Source organism: Aythya marila (assembly GCF_965140915.1).
Source record: "Aythya marila genome assembly, chromosome: 23".
Taxonomy (NCBI): Eukaryota; Metazoa; Chordata; class Aves; order Anseriformes; family Anatidae; genus Aythya; species Aythya marila.
In genome coordinates, this window is record NC_139064.1 from 5,806,904 (window position 1) to 5,826,494 (window position 19,591).

Sequence of the window (19,591 nt, forward strand, 5' to 3'; positions counted from 1 at the left end):
TCACTCTTTAAGATTTTAAGTGAATATAAAACTATTTAAAATGTGTCTTTAGTTCAAAGCTTTGGTAATAAAATTTGTATTGTGTTCAATCCAGCTGTGATGTTGCAAATTTGACATAATCCCGCATTCATCACTCCTTTGCTCTTCTTCCTTGGGATGACATTTTGGTGACGAGGTGTTGGAAGACCTGACCCCAGCCTGGACCTTCCCTGCCTTCAGTCACAGCAGGTCAGGCCAGCATGAGCTTAGAAGAGTCACCCGGCCAAAGGATGCCATCCTTCACTATGGAGACACGCATGGGAACCCACAGGACAAAATGATCTCATAATGTTGAACTTCTGCACTTCATTTTGTAGCTAAAAGTCACTGTGGACAGTGATGGTGACATTTGGGTACAGGTTGGGACAGCTACCACCCACGCATACAACAGGCTTTCCAAGAGCAGAATGGTGGCACCTCTCCACTCTCCCCAAACATAAATATTTCATTAGATTTTGGTTTTGTCTTTCTTCTGAAAAACTGATTCTTCACATATTTGGAGAATATTTGGAGAAGGAGAGTGCACCCTCCTCACTCTTCATCTGATCCGTTTAAGAAAGCAGCCTGGGAGCTCGTGTCACACTTTTGCTTCCGGAGTCCAAGGCCAATGTAGGGCTCGCTGCAGTCTCTCCTGCACCTCTGGATGCAGCTGGAACACATGAGTGAGAAATCACCATTAGCCAAACTCCCAGACTGCTCAGGGCAGCAAAGTGTACTTGTATGAGCACACAGAGGGAGATAAGCTGTTGCAGAGGTCCCAAAAAGCTGTTTTTCTTTTTTGTACTGCTAATAACTTAATGAGTGTCAAATGCTTGGAAATCCTTGCAAGGGAAAGGACAAAGATGGGCCAAGTGTCGGGCATCCTGGTAATGATTTGATTTCTCTATCGAATTAAAAGCCGTCTTTCAGCTGTCAGTGCAGAGCAGAAGCAGTGCATGACTTGCAGGAGCAGCTCAGGGACTCACTTATTTGCCTTCTCTGTCTTTAATGCCCGTGCCTCTTGCTGCCCCTATTTTGCATTCTGTACACTCATCAAACAAAACGCACGCTTGTCGCCACGCTCTAAAACTTGCGGGAGCCACAGGATGCTTATTCAGCTGTGACTTTGTACTCCAGGACAGGCTGCTCATTGCACATCCCTCTCCTGATGTCCCCATCCCCGCTCCTGCCCAGCCCCGAGCCCCAGCCATACCAGTACGCAACAGTGTAGTTTATGGCCAGGATGACCACAGCGGCTGCCCAGTGCCAGAAGAAGCACATGGTGAGGAACATGATGTTGTCGTGGTCGCTCTCATCCCACATGGGACCTCCCCATGGCTGGAACAGCACGACCCCGATCTAGGTGGAAGAAGCAGTTCATTACCATGGGGAAAAATCTTTCTGCCTGGCCTTGAAGTCCAGCCTGGCTATGAGTTTGGTGCATGACCCCAAGCTGGTCTGAAAATGGGGCTTTCCAATCTCAGAGAGATGTTCTGGAAGCAAACTGGGCTTGAGAAACTTCTGCAGGAGTTTTGTAGCCACACCAAGCAAGCCTGCACCTTCAGAATCTCTTCTTCTGCACAAAATCTGAATACGTTTGTCCATCTGGATCACAGACTCCTACCCAACCTTTAAAAACTCCAAATTTAGTGTTTTACAAGCTTAGCATGGTTTTTAACCTCTGGAAGAAGGGTGGTTTGAGTCAGTGGAGCAGCCCTGGGAGTGAGCAGGAGGAGAACTCCCACTTATTTTGGCAATTTAGTTCTGGGAACGGTTATCTCTACTCGATTTCTTTGCCTTTCCAGCTCCTACCAAGGCAATCAGGTGGCCTAATTTTTACTCAGCCATTTGATTGCTTGGTGAGGATTGTGTCTTTCCACTAAACCAGAGGGAGTGCTGCCGGGTGCATTAGACACATTAAGCAATTAGTACTTGGTTGTTAGGTACTGCAAAATGTTGCTTGCTTACTCTGAGCACTCGCCTCTTCTCTTTCCCCCAGAGAAGCAATAAGCCGAGACAAACAGCTATTTCAGCCGGAGCAGCCATCAGAGATGACCTGTGCTGAGTAAATTCTCATTCTGGGTTATGATCTATTTATGAAGTGAGCCTTGCAAAATTATTCTTCAGAGACACGTGATTGATACATGATGTACAGCTGCTTTTCCTCTCTGCCATTGCTCTCCTACCTCGGTGCTCAGCTCTGCAATAGAAGCCAGAACTGACCTGCCAGAACCACGTTCCCTGGATGATGGTGACACCAGCTCTGAACATCTCCAGGACAATGTTGTCATAGAGGAAGACCTCCAGCATGGTGCTGCAGGCCCCTGAAAATATGGCGATGAGCAGGAGGGAATGGATATGCTGATCCAGCATGGGGCGGTGAAGGACGTGGTAATAGAAGAGACAACCTGCCAAAATACGTATCCCACTTAGAGCAGCATTTAGCACAATGACCGAGATCACAGAGCCCTGGTAGAGCAAATCATGTCCCACTTAGATTTTGGTGAGCTTTATCAGATGGGAAATGTGAGCAATTAGCAAGCTTGAAGGACAAGGAAGTGAAATAATTTCTTAATGTCACATGGAAATGAGTGGCATGACACAGACAGCACCCAGGCCCCCTCCAAGATCTATTTCCTTTTCTTACATGCCAGACTTTACCCATTGAACTGTCCGTGCTGCTATTTCAAAGACCACTTGGACAAGGGAAAAGAAAATACCAGGAGACATGCTTTGGTTAAGGGGTTTTCAATAAAAGCAAGGACTTCATTTCCTAGTGCCTTCTTCCTGCCCTGTGTGAGTCAAGAGGTCTGAAATCCTGGCTCACAACTTGCAAGACAGTCTGAAGATAAAATGATATTCATGATGTGCTGAAGCCAGAATAAGTCACTTGAATTTGCCACGTGCAGCGCAAGCAGATGAGAATGACGATGCCTGCAGCACAATTAATGGCTCTCGGGGGAATGCAGGGCACACAAACAGCTCTGTGGATGTCAGATAGATGCTGCATCCACCAGCCATTCATCATAACAAGGGAACTCAGCCTTCTGCTTTGTACCGCTCTCACCCCAGAAACCCCAAGCCAGGCAAAGCCAGGACCTATTGATGCCTGTGTTTCCCATCCTGATACAGACAATCCTTCAATAATATATCAGACCTAAAATGTGTCCTCTCTGGGGGTGTCCAGAGCAATATCTCAGTCTGGCAAATTTTGGTCCTGCTCAGACTCACCCTCCAAGACCCCTCCCCAAATTCAGTGCCGTCTGCTACCGACCTTCGACGAACACAGCCACAGAGAGCATGAGGCGGTCCAGACCCCGCGGCACGGTGTTGAACAGGTAGGTGAGGACATCCACTGCCCCAGAGAGCCCGTAGAAGAGGTACATGGTGGTGTGCTGCCAGTTCATCAATTTCACCCAGTCGCGTTTCTCCCCACTGTAGAGGTACATGTGAGGACCGTCCGGGACAAACTGCTCTGCCAGCATCCCTGCTCAGACACACAAGATCACACCATTGTGCTTCTGATGATTGATGCCACTCACTGCTGCGGGGGCTCTCTGAAGGCAAGAGCTGAAGATTTAGGGGTAGGGAGAAAGGACTGGATATAAAAATCAGGACTCCCTGGATTAATGGTAGTTGGTCCTTGGGAAGCAGTGTGAGATTTGTTTGTCTTTTTCTTTTTTCTTTTTTTTCATCAAACTCTATTAGAGACCAAGACCATTAAGGAGATGCATCCTTCCACATCTGGGCCAGTTTCTCTGGAGTAAGGGCCATCTCTTATGGAGTAAGAGCACAGCCATCACCACAGGCTGGCAAGCTACCAACACAGCTACTCTGATATAACCCTTACCTATTAGAGCAAAGATGATTTTGACTGCTCCTTCGATGGCATCCACACGCTGGAAGCAGTAATTCCTTTGGGACTTCTTGCTTGCTTTCTGGCTGAGATGCCTCAGTGGGTATTTCACAGACCACCAGAGCCCAAAGAGCAGGAAGAAACTGCCTGGAAGCGCATGACCCTTGAAGTTTGCCATCCTGACAATGTCCTCCAACTAAAAGGCAAAGAAAAACAATATCATTACACAAATCACACCAGGGTTTGATGTAACACTACGGAAAAAAATGGAGGATTTTTTCCCTTTGCCTTTTGGAGAGGACTGGAAGAGCCGGAGCCCAGACTCATTTAGCAGAGCCCCATGTCTGCTGCAATCTGGCATCCCAGCAGCCTGAATCTTGCAGCTCCCAGAGGGCCCAAAGTGGGCTTCATCCCTCCCAGCAGCAGCTCCTGCTCTTTCTAACCCTCAGGGGGTTTGAGCAAGAGCATCCCCTGCAGACCTGGACAGGGTCAGGTTTATAGGACCAGGCAGGAGAGATAACACACTGGGAAAGCTATAGCTGGGGGCAAGGGAACCACCAGTGGGATTGTTCAGCTCCTACAGAAGAATTTGAACAGCCACAGGAGCGGTGTGCTCTAAGCAAAAATGTTTAAAATTCCTGGAATTGTTTCAGCCCAAATGCATTGATTTTGCAAAGCCAAAGGATTTTGTTAAAAACAACTTCAGAAATGCTCCCAAACCCCAAACAACTTTCTCTCTGCATCACTGCTTCCTCCCAGAGCATCACCAAGCTGGGATTTGCAGCGGGGATCCCACCCGAGCTGCTCAGCACCTCTGCTTGAACCTCCGCACCCCTTGGTGCTGGCACACACGTGCAGGGGTTGCAGGAGAGTCGGGGGATCCGTTTCCTAGGAGAATTGCAGCAATTAAAACTCAGCCAGCTCCTGTTTACCATTTGCTGCTTTGCTTAATTAGGTGCAGAAACGATTAGCTCTTTGATGTGGGCTCGAGCATATGTTCAGGGGCCTGCCTTGGCACGGCTATAGGTCGGTTGTGTCGGGCTGGTCAATTAGGAGTTTTTAATTGATAGCAAAAGCTGTGTCTGGCGGTGCTGAGCAGCTCCTCCTCTGCTCAGTAGTGCTCCCACCCATGCCGAGCTGCAGCAACACCGGCTCACTCGTGGCACAGATGCAACCCATTGGAACAGCGAGGGGCTGCGTATCTTCGTGCTGAACCTGCCCATACACCCACCACCTTGGTTTGCTTCCCCCGGCTGCATTTGGGCTTCATTCCCCCCCCTGTTGGTATGATAAAGCAAAACCCACCCTTCTCCTGCTGTTTCCTGCCATAAAGGACAATTTGGGGATGAGGTTGAAAACAGCTTGCTGCTGTTGGCCTTTGAGAGGCACAAGTTGTTGCTTAGGCTTTTTTCATCCCCATTTTGGGGTCAGTTTGTCCTGAAGACACCCTGTTTTGCTCTGTTGAGCCCAAGCTGCTGGGTCCTGGCCATGTGCAGATAGTATCTCCTGCAGGCAGTTGTCCTGGGGCAGGAAAATCTGCCAGGCTGGGTCAGACCTGCTGCTGCCAGGTGAGAGCTGCTTTAAACAAATCAGCTGATGCATCACCTTGAGGCAAGCAAACGTCGCCTTCTGGCACAAACACCACCCTGGTGTGTGCAGCTGCCTGCACAACCGTGACTGCACCTTGTGCCACGGTCCTACCTTCACCAAATGCCTACAACCTTTTCCTGAAAAAAATAAAATAAAAATGAGGAGGGGACTTAGTGCTTGGGTGGAAATGCTGTGCATGAAAACATGATTTCCTACTGCATTTGAGAGCAGCTTTGCAGGCAGCTTGTAGGAGCACTGCAAGGCTCTGCCTTATTTCATGACTTAAAAGCAAGGATTTATTGACAATGGGTGCATTGGGTAATTAAACATGAAATCAAAGCAAGGCGCTGTTTACCAGCACTGCTGGCACAGTCCAGTAGCTTAATACAATAGCCTCTTTTGACCTTTGAAGGAGGAATCAGAACATCTACCTGTATCCCTCTGACAAAGGGAGTGACATGCCTGAGCAGGGGAGGTGGCTGAACAGTCTGTATTTTCTGGGTGAGCAGCGAGACACATCACGTACATGCAAAGGTATTATATCAGAATAATATAACTAAACCCCTAACATAACTAAACCCCTAGCAGAATACCATGACAAGACAGTCCTACAGCCGTACTGCAGTAATGCTATAATTACCATGTTACAATGCTACCCTACATGTCAAATATTTAACTCCATGAGCCAGCTCCAGCAGTTATATTTTAAAGGTCGGTGTTTAATAGGACCTGAGGGTTTCCCACATGAGTCCAATGCAGTCAGAATGTGATTACCTAAAAGATACAGTGATCAGTCAAAGCAGGGAAGCTTAAAGGTTACTTTTAGGTGTTAAACACACAACCCATTTGTAGGATGAAGAAAAGCATGAGAAAAACCCAACAGCTCTGATTTCAACCCTGAGCACCCCAGAGAAAGCGGCTCCTGTTTATCCTCACTCCAAATGTAGTGAGGCTGTGCCTGTGATCCCCTGTGTTAGGGAAAAAATCAAAAAGCCGAAGACACAGCTGGTTCCAGGGCTGGTACCAGCAACTGCTGCCACAGGGCATCACTGCAAGGCGTGACTTTGCCATGTTTCCTACTCATCTGATCTGTACACTTGATAGCGCACCCGCGTCCCTGCTCCCATGTAATTAATGCTCTTTGCCCCACTGCCTGTTTATTACAATGCCGTGCACTGAGCTGGCTTAATGATTTACTCTTTCATCTGCTCTTATCACCTCCCAAAGGAGTTGGTTTCTTTTTGTTTTAGAGCTAATGCACCAAATCACCCAGGAAGGCATTTGGTGCAGTCTGGAGGATAGTGAGGAGCTGGGGCAGACTTTTGTCTCCTCCTTCCACCTCCCTGTGACAGCCCCAGACAGTCTCTTTTCAGCCAGCCCCAGGACCTCTAGGGTTTGCCTTGTTTGCTCTAACATTTTGAGTGTGCTTCTCTTCTCTTCTCTTCTCTTCTCTTCTCTTCTCTTCTCTTCTCTTCTCTTCTCTTCTCTTCTCTTCTCTTCTCTTCTCTTCTCTTCTCTTCTCTTCTCTTCTCTTCTCTTCTCTTCTCTTCTCTTCTCTTCTCTTCTCTTCTCTTCTCTTCTCTTCTCTTCTCTTCTCTTCTCTTCTCTTCTCTTCTCTTCTCTTCCTCTCCTCTCCTCTCCTCTCCTCTCCTCTCCTCTCCTCTCCTCTCCTCTCCTCTCCTCTCCTCTCCTCTCCTCTCCTCTCCTCTCCTCTCCTCTCCTCTCCTCTCCTCTCCTCTCCTCTCCTCTCCTCTCCTCTCCTTGTTGTTGTTTTGCAAAGGTTTTATTACTGCATTGATAACAACTTGCTCAGGGCACTGCTTCCATGTCCCCAGCTTGGAAATTACAGTCTGAAGTTCGCGATTGGAAACAGCTCACAGCCATCACCCATGCAATTAACTCTGCCCTTCAACCTCCACAAATCAGACAGTTCAGAGCCAGCAGAGCTGTTTGGCTCTCTGGGGGACCTGCTGCATGGCTTTCAGAGCGTGTTCGTGTGACAGGGGCATTCCCGGGGGAAATGCTGACTCAGTAAAGAAGAGAAATGTCCTCGCTCACAAAAAGGCTGAGCTCGGTCTGGATCCCAGCTGGGAAATGCCACTGAGGTGCATGTCTGGAAGTAATGCAGCTATTTCTGACCCTCTTGAGGTGGTTTTGGCCTCCTTGTACTGAATCTGAGAGTGCAGGAGGGCATTGAGCCCAGACCTAGAGACCAACAGCAGCTGAAGTGCTTTGGCCAAAAACCATCCTCTGTCAGCTCAGTTCCCACCCCCACATTCTCCCTGTGCATCACATTGGTTTGTGTTGGATTCAACATAACCCCACATCCTGATCTACCAGAAAAAAAGAAAAAGAAAGAAAAAAACAAACAAACAAACAAACAAAAAAACAACCAACCAAACAAACAAAAGGCTGGGCGGGAAAGAAATGGTCCAGCAATGAGGAACCTGGAGAAGCAGCTGTGGCAGTGATATAGCTATACCATTGCAGACAGAAAAATTGCAAAGATGACACCCAGGAGATGTCAGGTATATGTACAAATGGAAGTTCCCCTATCTCATGTCCTGGCCACCTGCTGTCTGTGCTCTGCCCCATGCTGTTACCAGCTCAGTCCTGTTTGTACAGACCCAGGGGCACTTCTAACGAGAGCAGCACTTCCATTAGCTCCCCTAGGAGCTAGATCCCTAATGCAGTAATGTCAGCCTGAAACCCCACTCTGAGCCATTTTATCCCATTATCACTGAGTTTTCTTGTATTTCTGCCTCTATCCACATTGGGCAGTGTTGGTGACGTTGAACCAACTTATTTTTTGTTACTAATATTCCCAAGCCCAGCTGCTTCCGCAAAACTAAGAAAGCAACTTTTCTGCCTATAAAAGATATTTTTGGGGTTTTGTCTTAGGTTAAAAATCAGCAGCAGCATTGGAACCTGATGGGCCCAATTGCGGGGGAACAGCTGAAGGACCTTCCATTGCTGGAGCTTGCACAGAAGCATTGGATGGAGGCATGAGATAGATCAAGCTCATCCTAACACATTGGCTTGCCATTAGGTTTGCAGTGGGAAAATTAAACCTGGAAGTTCAAACTGATGAAAGCTTCCGGAGTGGTCTGTGTAACAGACAAAACAGACCTTAATGAAAAGAGACACGGGGAGAGAGAGACCAAAAGGAGAGGAGGATGTTGTGCTCCCTGTTGCTGCCCTGCCTCTGCTGACCTTCTTCTGTGCCACTGTCTGGTTTGGGTGTGCTCAATTTTACCCCACCAGAGTGGCTGCGGTGAGGGGTGTGAGCCCAGGACCCCAGAGCAGCGACCTCCCTCCAGCTCAGCTACAGCCCAGCAGAAAAAGCTGAGCAATAAAACAAATTACCCGAAGCCATCTTAATTACACAGGCTCGGAGCAGGCGCTTTGTCATCTTTTGCTTCTCTTTACTATGTGCATTTGCTTATTTGTGCTTTTAAGGAAACAGGGTCTGACTTTAAAAATGATCTCTTTTGGGAAATGCGTGTTACCATCCTAAAAGCTATTTTTCTTGGCCTCTGCGTTAGAGATTAAAGTGCTTTCTGAAGGCGGAGGTTGCTGCAGGACTCGCCTTGCCAAGGTCTCGCCTGCTCCGTGACGCATGGTGATGAAATCGCCCTGACTCCACAAGCCCCTATTACCTCATGGGCACCAGCACACAGCCGTGACCCCAAACTGGCATTGCTGCCACCAGAAATGCCGCAAAGTCCGTATTTTCTGAAGACAAGACAATTGCACATCCTAAAATTGTCCCAAAGCTGGTGTTTGCTGCAGTCTCTTTAACAACTAATCTGTGGCTGCTCCCTACTCCTCATCCCCTGTTCTTCCTCCCCTGCCATTTATCGTGGGGAGCCCTGCCCTAACGAGCATCCCTTGCCCAGAGGAAGGAGCCCCCTTGCCTTGCCTGGACTCCCCAGGGGATATTTTGGGCAAACCCGCCATATGACACAGGCTGACAGCTGCCTTTGACAACCCTCAAGGAAAAAGCTTTCCCCAAAAAAAACTATTAAAGAGACTGTTTCAATTTCAATATATTCAAGGCACAGCCAATTAATCACCTTAAACACCTCACGTCTGCTTGCTGCGCGGTGCTGGTGTGCCTCGGTTTATTGGATACCTGCGGCTGCCTGCTCTGGAACTGCCCTGCTCACACCAAAACGTTGTTAGATTTGGTGACGTGCTGCTAGGAAGAAGGAAGAAACCTGCAGCAGCGTCCTGCTGAGGGAGGCACCAGCTGCGGAGAAGGGCAGTGCCCGGACTCATTTCCTCCTCACCTGCCCCGTTTTCAGGTACTAAAAAAGACTGTTCAGGGCAGTTCTGCAGGGAGAGGAGGGTGGGGGAAGACTTTCTGCTTCAGCGCACGTAGGGCGATTTCGGTCCAGCTCTTGGACAGAGCCTTTGTGTTTCTTTTGGCTGGGAGCAGAGCAAGCAGCCAGGGAGGGCTTCATGCAGGCTGCCCAGCGAGGTGCACGGGGCCTTTTGGGGACCCCTGGGCTGCCCCTCTCTCACCTCTGCTGCCTCAGCCCCCTGGTATCTTGTTTAATTTCCAACTTTCTCCCCAGACAGCACTGCTACCAACTCCCACCACCACGGCCCATCCTGGCAGAGGCAGCAGAAGCAAGTCCCTGCCTCCCCCACCCCACTGCACCCTGTTACAGTGGGACACCCCAGTGTGCAGAGCCCCCCTTCCACATCACTCACCCGAGGGGAGTGGGTCCAGACTCACCCACCCCAACCCCTCACCTCCCTCCTCATGGCTTTGGTCCAGACACCGAATTTGGGGGTCCCCCACCCCACCCCACCTGGAAACCCAATCCATGCGACTTCCCAGCCACTCAGCATGAGGCCCCATTCCAAAAAGGAGACAGGGTGTGTTTGCCCACCCCATCTCCCACCGCATTTTCCCCCACGAAGCCCCTTCCCGCGGCCACCCCTCGGTACCTGCCGGCCGCTCCAGCCGCACCTGCACCCAGGTGAGCCGTGCTCCGCCCCACAGCCCTGCCCGCGCCTCGCCCCGCTGGCTCCACGCTCCAGCTGGAATCTTTAACCCCAAATCTCTACTTCTTTAATCATCCCAAGTATCAAATATCCTTCTTCAGACCCTCCCCCTGCATCGCTCTCCCTGTGCAGGGTGCGTAGGGCGTCACCCTCTTCCACCCCATGCCTTCCCTCTTTGCAGCCCCCCAAAATGCTGGGACATGGAGGGGGGAGCCACCAAACAGCTTCACTGCTTCTGCATACTTCATTTTCCCTGAGTCCCAGGTTGTGATAGATGCTCCTCCAGGGATCCGCGATCATAACCCATATTTCAACTCCGAACGCAATTTTCTGACCAGACCTCCTATAAAATGTAGTTTATTCTTAATAATACTTTCCACTTTCATCTCCAGCCCTGCAAGTGCTTTACAAATGTTAAATAATTAACCCCCACGACACCCTTGGGAGAGAGGTAAGCATTATTATCGCTATTTGTAACAGAAGCACTGACAGAGCCTTCTGTGCTATAGCCCTGCCAGCCCTCGGTTTAACTCACTTTTATGGAGCAGCACAGGTACTTACATCACCAGCAGCAAATACACCTGCCGCAGGGAATTTGTAGTGAGAAAGCTGAGTCTTACTGTCTGGGCACATTTTTAAATATACCCACTGCATTTCATAAATGACTTTGCAGTTAGAAGCACTGTCTAGCTATCCCCTGGCACATTTTTTTTTTCTTTTCAAGTGGGGCATTTATTAAAACCAAATCTATTCACTCACCCCATCTTGTGCTGTTGTTTAAACAGGTGTCTTCTGGTAAAAATAATGCCCTGTTGATTCATCTTCACGCCCCTCTTCTAGAGGTGTGTGCTGCTGGAGTCAGGGGAGGAAGGAAGCATCCTGCAGGCATCCTCTCCCTGCTGATTTTATCAGCATCTCGTCCTGACAGCTGCTGCGGCACTGGGGTTGGATGCCCGAGCCGTGCATGTTCCTTCAGGTGGGCGATTCACATTTTCCATAGAGAAAAGCCAAGCTGCAGGCATTTCTCTGCTCCAGCTACATAGCTCCTCCATTAAATGGCTTCATGGATGCTCTAGGAGCCTGCTGCTGTTTTAACTCTGGTCCTGTGAGCCTGGAATAAATCAGAATAAAATGGGTTAAGGATCAGGACCCTTTTACATCATCCCTGCTGCAGACACACAGGGGTCTTTAGGTTTACTCCCAAAACCCTGCACCTGAAAGGGAGAATGAACAATAAATGGGAAGAAAATGAGTGTGATGTGGAGGGCCCAGAAACGTATCAAATTATTTAGCTGGGGAGGTGCTGTCTCTCCTGAGCAAGTTTATGAAACAAACAAACGAGCAAACAGGATGTCCAAAAAATGTAAATGCAGCACCAAAAACGCTGTGCAAAAATTTGGGTTGCTCTTCCATTGACAGTGAAACTCCAATTTCTAGACAGGGTTTGTAAATCCCACGGCTGCCCTCATTTCAGAGGGCTGTTTAGCTACTGTGGCAGAAACCTGACTCTGAAAATGAAATGTGCCCTTAGCGAATGCTCTGCTGCCTGTTGCTGGTGTTCCTTGTCTACCAGGAAATTTGCACTGCAAAATATTTGCAGAACGAAACCATGGTGCCCGGGGGGTGGGTGGATTTTACTATAAGGAAATAGGAAACCTCTGCATGTGTATTTATGGTAGCAAACACCACCCCTGAGCAGGTAGCTAGTCTGAATTTGAATGTGTTCAACTTTGTCAACTTCCCATGGTTCACAGCAACCATTTCATAGTAAAATACAGACAAAAAGTCAATTAATTTATAGCTATACCTCTGCTAGAGTTCAGCAACCCCTTAAAAACCTCACAGCTCCTTCAATGACCTTGAAATCACACATAAAGCCTGGACCTCATCCAGCCTATGTCCAGATTTTGGCTTCTCACCAGCCACAGACATGGGGCTCCCACCCACGGTGGGACTTAGGGTGACCCCACTGCATGGCACGGGCAGCAGAAACAAGCCAGGGCTTGAGTCCTGATCGGCAGCTCGCCCAAATCTTGTTACCTTGACATGAAACCAGTCCTGGCACAAATTCATGATTCCTAGTCCAGGATGTATAAAATAGCTTGGAAAAGGCTCAGAATTAATTGCTCAGAGAAATGGGGGAAGTGTAGAGTGTTATAGACAGGAAATGAGTTCCCTCGTTCCCATGTGCTGGCACAGGGGATGGGTGCAAGACCCCCCCCACCACGTGGACACAGCCAGAGGTGAGCTGCGTGGCTTGGCTGCCACTTTAGGATGCAGGGAAACTGGAAAGCGAGCTGGAGAGCTGCATGGCACACCTGTCCAGACATAGATACTTTTGTGGTCCTTCCCTGGGACATCAATGTTGTTCCAACCAAAGAAGATCGTTACATCTTGTACTCCTTTCACCTGTGCAGAAGTGTTACGGGTGTGCACAAACCCCACCTAAATGAGTGGGTGCTGTGCAGTGTAGCACCCACCGTGGGCAAGGTATCTCTGGAAAATAGTTGCATGCCTTCATCCTCCTGCTTTTAAATCCCCCAAAACCTGACTTGGCCCCTCAAAAAGGAGTCACATCCTGCATATAACCATCAAACAGATCTGTCACATCAGCCTTCCCTATAGGCTGTGTGCATCCCTTCAGAGCACCCTCTCATCTCATTAACTTGTGTAGAAGCGCTAATAATATATCCAGATGGTCCATTAATATCTTTGATAGCCAAATTAAAATTGAGGAGGAAAACGATACTCCAAAGTCATTGTTCTCATTCAGGCATCCTGCCTCTGGTAGAAGTTCATTTACTTGAAGTGTTTTTCTCTCCCTGAGCCGTTCGCGGAGTTATGCACCAGGCAGGAAGGGTCTGGAAATCTCTTTGCTGCTGCTGCAGTGCAGGATAAGCCAGTACTGCAGCAGCAATCCCAAAATTGATCATCACAACCCGAGAACAATATTTCAGACATCGTGGCGAGGGGTGGACAGCTTTGGATTTGAAATTCTGGGCAGCAGTGAAAGCAGGCTGATGGATAACGTTAAGGAATAAGCAATGTTTTGTCTCCTGCTCAAAACTACAGAGCTCGGAGCCATTCATGTGCTGAGCCCACGCACAGTTTTGCAGGGATGCCAAAGTCCTGCGGCTGCCTCCAAGCTGCCATGAGCACAATTTACACCTCACCTCGGGTGGCTCCAGTCCCCAGGCAGGGTGTGAAATTTGGGGAGTGGAAAGTGCCCCAAGGAGGTGCAGGCTGGGAGTTATCGAAGGAGATGGCAAGGGACTCCTTGGGCTGTGTGTGAAACGTGACCTGGTTCTGACAAACACCCTGTTCCCTCGCAAAGATGTCTAGGAAGGAGTTTGCCAGATGGCAAAAGGAGAGAATGAATAAATCCGAGACAGCACATCTGCAGCAGCTTCCCAAGGCCAGCCCACAAAGGCACGCCAAAGTGCAGCTGTGGACAGCGAATACGATCTGTGCACGGCCAGAGTGAAAACATGCTGAGAAGGGACTGCTTTGGGGCAGAACTTGTCCAAGAAAATTGATGCAAGTGAAGCAAACCCCAAAGGTTCCTATAACTGCCCCCACCCCAAACAGGTCTGAGCCCCTTTCCAGGTAAATACAGGCAAGAGGGGACTGGGATTAAATAAAAGTGGGGAGAGCTCAGCCACGGTGGGATTCCAGCTGCATCCATCCCAGCTGGATGCCAGCACTGCACAGTGCTTGGAAAATGCTAAGCAATTAATAAGGGACAGCAAAATCACTAGAAATACAATAGTGTGGTCAGACAAATATAAGAGAAAGTGAAGGTGGAGAGCAAGAAAAGAGAGAGAGACAGCACAAAGGGAAATACAAAGAGAGGTGATAGAGGCGTAAGAGATAGCATTGAGAAGGGAGCACAGAGCAGGCAAAACTCCATGGGAAATTTTAACATTGGACAAGCAAGGTGAAAAAATAACTGACAGCTGACATAGAGCAAAAAAAAAAGCAGGGGAGTGAAGAGATGCTGGGCAAAAGCACCTCCAGACCTGCCAGCCAGGAGCAGCAGCAGCATGGGGGGCTCAGTCCAACCCTGCCCCAGGCACCTTGGGGCTGCATCACCGCCACGGCCACCCTGTGATCCTCAGGGCAAAATCCAATGTCACAGCCCTGAGAGCTGCCCCATGTTCCACCTGCACAGGTTGTGCTTCGCACAGTGGCAGCACTTCTTTGCAAAATACATTGTAATTTTTTTTTTTTTTTTTTTACAGGCTCTTTCAGAGGGCTCAGGGGAGATGGTGCAGGCTGAGGAAGGGCACAGCAAAAAACAATAAAAATATATAAAAAATAAAACCCACAAAATAAAATAAACCCCAAAATAAAATAAAATAAAATAAAACAAAACAAAACAAAACAAAACCTCCCAGAGGGCTTTGTTCCACCCCCCCCCCTCCGTCAAGCTGCCATTCAGCAATGAATGGAGCAAGGGCACACCTCGGTGGCGGAGGGAGGAATGTCACCTCCCCGATCACGTAGAAAAAGTGGTATAAAGTGGAAAAAGCGGCATTTGCTCGGGGTTCTGTTGATGCTGAACACCTGGGGCTGGCCCAAACGGTGCTGGCTGATGGGGAAGTCCTTCGGGAGCTGCAGCTGCGAGGGACTGGCAGCATTCTCAGTTTCATCTGAAAAGACAGGGAGCTCCAGCACGTCACTTTGGCACTTTAACACCGGGCTCTTCATTGTTTTTAATTAAATCTGGGAAGTGTCATTGTAATACCGATATTTACTTTCGCTTCTTCCCAATATTTATCACGGGCTACAGTTCTTTGCCTGCTATTTTCCTCCTCCCCAGCAGTCCTGAGCAAATATTTATAATGTCTGCTAATATTCAGCACTCTGCTCAATCCCCAAAATTGCATCTTACCCAAACCCGTACCCGGGGCGTGGGAAGAGCAAAACCTCCCCCTTAGGGACCCTGGGCGATGGCAATACATCCCAGGCAGCCCCCCAGAGCCGTGCCCAGGGGGCTGATTTGGGGCCACGGACCCTCGGCACCATTTGGGAACGCTAGGTGGTGCTGAGGGCCCGCAGATCGCCTCGCTGCCGCCCAGGGATGCTCAGGGCTCTGAGGGTGCTGGGGAGGGACCGGGGGCCACATCCCCGTTGTGTTTCCACCCGTGGAGCCGGCCCCACGCCCCCTGGAAGCTCCTCGTGTCCCTTTGTCACAGGCGCTTGGAGCCAGCCTGGAAATTTGGGAACAGTGCTCCCCAGTTTTACTGATGGGGAAACTGAGGCACAAGGGGAGCACCGAGCAGTGTTCATCCCCATCCAGTCCCAGTCCATCTCCGGAACACAGCGCAGCACTTCTCCAGCAAGGAGGTATCATGGACTGTTGCTCAGCCCCAAAATCAATGGGAAGGCACTCAAATTGCCTCCTGCAAATGCCAAACTCCCTTTTGGGGTCTGAACTTGCCTAACGGTGAATCTCAAATCATATCACCTATTTTTTTTGGATGGGAGATAGTGAACAGTCAGTCCCAGCTTGCAGACTCTGGGTTACTCAGAGTTTTACCAAGGATGACTTTTAGGGTGGTATGGAACTCTAATTTTGTTCTAAAACTGAAAAAAAAGAAATCAAATTTTTTGAAAGTTAAGGGCCAAGACACAGATCAGCTGAGCAGACAAGGTGGATAAAAACCTTCAGTGCTGCCACTTTGGCATGCATTAACGAGTTTTCCACCACTGTCAGCTGCCCCGGTGAGAACCAAGGGGGCTGCTAATTAGGCTGAAACTCACTCAGGTCTGCCCCCCCTCACCCCCAGCCCCCTTTGCCCACCACCTCCCATTCCTCCACACTGCCCGCAGGCTCCGGTTACTCCACAAGTCTGTAAACAGCATCTAAAATAATTGTGCAGTTGTCACCGTCGGGCCAGGGGGACACACACAAGACTATTTTAAAACGTTGGCTTAGCCCAAAGGGCTGAGGGGATTGTGGCACGGCCCAGCTGTCCCCAGCGAGCGCATCAAAGTGCCAGGCGGGATGCCGCAGCGCCGGCCTGTCCTTGCCGCTTCGGCTGGGGCAGGGGGCCAGGGATGGACAGCAGGGAGATGCCACGTTAATGGTGTTTTGACGCGGGGCTTCCAGAGCCATCTGTGGGGCCTGGGGGGACACGGGGAGCAGCTGGAAGGGAGCTGGGGATGGTGGGTAGGGGGTGACAGGGGGCCGTGGTTGGGCCAAGGGACTTGCGGTGCTTAGTGCAAGGCACGGGGCTGCAGCCGGTAGGGAGAAGGATGAAGACATGGTGAGGCTGCATGTCCTGCTCACCTTTGGAAATAGAGGAGGGAAAGGGCAATGCTAACATCTCCTAACCCTGTGGGATCAGCAGGCTTTGACCATGCCTTGATGCAACATCAAGGAAGGGCTTGCACGTATCTCCAGGCCAAAAGACAAGACTCTTCCTGCTGCCTGTGGCGTTAGGGCTGGTGATAAAATGTTATCGGTGTTCATCAGCCCTAAGCAAAATGCAACCCTTAATTCCCTTTGGTCAGCATGAGGTGCCACGCTGGATGGCCAGCGGAAGACAAGGATGCTGTTTTCATCTTGGTCTCCTGCTTGCCCTCTGATCCTGCTCTGCCTGCAGACAGGCAGGATTGCTCTCCATCCCGATGGTCCCCTGTTTCGGAGCCTGGTGAAGAGGCTTTAGCAAAGCTTAGGGACCTGCTTTCCGCTGGAGAAAAGGACCCTTTGCTCCCAGCTCCTCACTCAAAGAGAGTTTTGCCCGAGTCACGAGGCTCCAAATTACCAACAAGAACAAGAAAGAGATGCTCAGCTGGGGTGACTCTTCCAGATCTGTGCTCTCTCTGCTTTATTTTGCATCATTTCCCTGCAAGCCACCAAAGCATGCTGCCAGCCCGTTTCCCACATTTAGATTTCCAGCAATTACCAACAGTGCAACCATCCCAATGACTTTCCTGTCCCCTTATGCAGCCCCACTGTCTCTGCCTTCAGGGGCTCCCTGAGTCAACCCCCCCAGGAGGCAGGTAACAAACAGCCTGGTGTACAGCAGGCCCACTTGGCTGTGAGCTGCTCCCCAAATAACACCTCCCTCCCTTTTCCAGAAGTACTAGGCACTACAGTTAGTCCTGAACTTGTATTTCTTTGTGAAAATACAATAAATAAATAAATAAATAAATAAATGTGTATATATATATATATATATAAATGACATGCTGATCAAAGTTGGGAATTGACACTTTTGACAGCTCTCATTTATTACTCACCTCGTCTCTGCAAAGAAGCAGGCACAGGCAGAGTGTTTCTTTTTTCTCTTTTGGGGTTCCACAGGAGGACTGAGGCAGCTCCTCCACCACCACGTGGATGAGGAAAGTGCTATTTCATCACTCGCTCTCTTGCAGTGCAAGCTATGCCCACCCATTTCACACCTTGACTCCATCAGATATACCCACCTGGCTGGGCCAAGCCATGCTTGGGGCGATATACAGGATGCTTTTAGCCTTGTTCACAGTAAGAATGACTTGCCAGGAGCTCTCTCCATGAAGAATCAACTATATACAATCTCATATAAAGACCATCAAAGACCATCCCTACATGTCCCGTACAACTAACATCTCCAGATATTGGTGGTGTGTTGTCCTGATCTGTTGATTAAATGGGGTAAGTTTTGACAAACCGATACAAGCCCTACACAGAGCCATGAAAAATCATAGGTAGATTGTGCGCCTGTCTTGGAGAGGCTTGGATCCCTTGCAAGGTGAACCTGGAACAATTCCCAGCACCAGGCAAGAGCCATCTTTCAGCAGCTGCAAGCCATTTATTAGATGGGTTTGAATATTTCTGCAAAAGCCGAGCCTAGGGGATGGAGGCGGAAGGGAGAGAGACAAATGTGAAGAAAAAAAATGCGTTAATTACCAGTCCATTTGCATGACGTGAAGCTGCCTCGGTCCGTCATCTTGTCCCCTGAGCCATGGTTTGTCGGGTCTCAGGCTTTCATGCTGGGGTCCCAGCAGGGCCCATGTTTCTCTGCATTGCCATAGGGACGGCAGCTGCAGCTGACTTCTCCCGTTAGAAGCCACCGCCGGCACTCCAGAAACCATTTTGGGAGCATTTGTCGCAACAGCTTCTGCTAATCTCTCTTTCATTTGTAATTATTTTCTCGCCCAGGCGCTCCGACACCAGAGCCGCCCTCCCTGCCTGCCCCTGCGGGAGCATCGCTGGCTGCCCTGGGGGTGTCGTGGCGAGATAAAAAGGACGCGGGGGCGGGAGCAGGGACAGTCTTGCGAGGAGGACGGTGGCCTTCAAACGGGCTCAGGCTCCTCCAAAGGCGATTGAAGTGGGCCGAGCGATGGGGCCGGCAGCTTTGAGGCAGCCCGCGCCATCTCAGCCAAGAATAATTGAACAAATAGTTTATCTGGCGCACCGACAGCTGTAGGGAACAGGCGATTTCCAGAGGATTAGGGGAGAGCTGTGAAAGGGAGCTCCCACGGGAAGTCTAAAACCCTCATCTTGAATTCAGCCCGCCAAGAACATATGTTGGAGCCTTTGACTTACTTTTTAAGCAACTTTTCTTCCCCCACCCCCCTTTTTTCCAAACGATGCTATAAACCAAAATGGTGAAGTCACTGGAGCACGAGGCAGGACAATGGGGTCTGTGGGAAAGAGATGAATTATTTAGTGGCGGTTGATTTCTAAATGGGGTTTTCCTCTGGCACGTGTTTTCTTTTGGTCTAATCCTGGCAGTGTTATTGTAACTTTTTTTCCCCAGTGTTTAATTTTATTGGGCTTTAAATTTGTAGTGGTCACCAGCAAGGCAGGGAGGCAAGACAGGAGACTTCATCTGTAGTGCCTTGCTTTCTGCACTCATCAAGCAAAGCTCAGCCACGACATGAAACTGCGACGTGCTTTACACTGCACCCAATTTACTTTGCAACCTCTTCCTCTGCCAGGGCATAAAGACCCAAAATAAACATTGCGCTCAGCCACTGTTTTGCCTGGGGTAACATCAGAGCAGATCTAATCCCAAACCCCTCTATTTTTGATTGCATGTGAATAGAGACAATTAGAGATGAAGATAAGGCGCCTCGGGAGTGGGTTGCAGCTCAGCTATGGAAACTTCTTCTACA

The 19,591-nt window shown here is 49.5% G+C and overlaps 1 protein-coding gene across 1 annotated transcript; it reads right to left on the bottom strand.

The window, feature by feature from the left end:
- Positions 1–548: 548 nt before the first annotated feature.
- Positions 549–10,485, bottom strand: LOC309886850 (transmembrane protein 45B-like). The gene is made up of 6 exons (XM_082778124.1): positions 10,424–10,485; positions 3,869–4,070; positions 3,293–3,505; positions 2,242–2,426; positions 1,232–1,377; positions 549–688 (listed from the first exon to the last, which is right to left on the bottom strand). Exons 2-6 carry the CDS (start codon positions 4,050–4,052, stop codon positions 571–573), a joined length of 846 nt encoding a protein of 281 aa, XP_082634250.1. The 5' UTR covers positions 4,053–4,070; positions 10,424–10,485; the 3' UTR covers positions 549–570.
- Between the last annotated feature and the right edge of the window lie 9,106 nt (positions 10,486–19,591).

Bases quoted from the DNA above. Each gene is read 5' to 3' on its own strand.
- LOC309886850 (XM_082778124.1), bottom strand. From the start codon at position 4,052: ATGGCAAACTTCAAGGGTCATGCGCTTCCAGGCAGTTTCTTCCTGCTC. The intron at 1,378-2,241 runs GTCAGTTCTGGC...TCTTCCACCTAG, and splicing joins AGGGAACGTGGTTCTGGCAG to ATCGGGGTCGTGCTGTTCCA. The intron at 689-1,231 runs GTATGGCTGGGG...CATGTGTTCCAG, and splicing joins AACTACACTGTTGCGTACTG to CTGCATCCAGAGGTGCAGGA.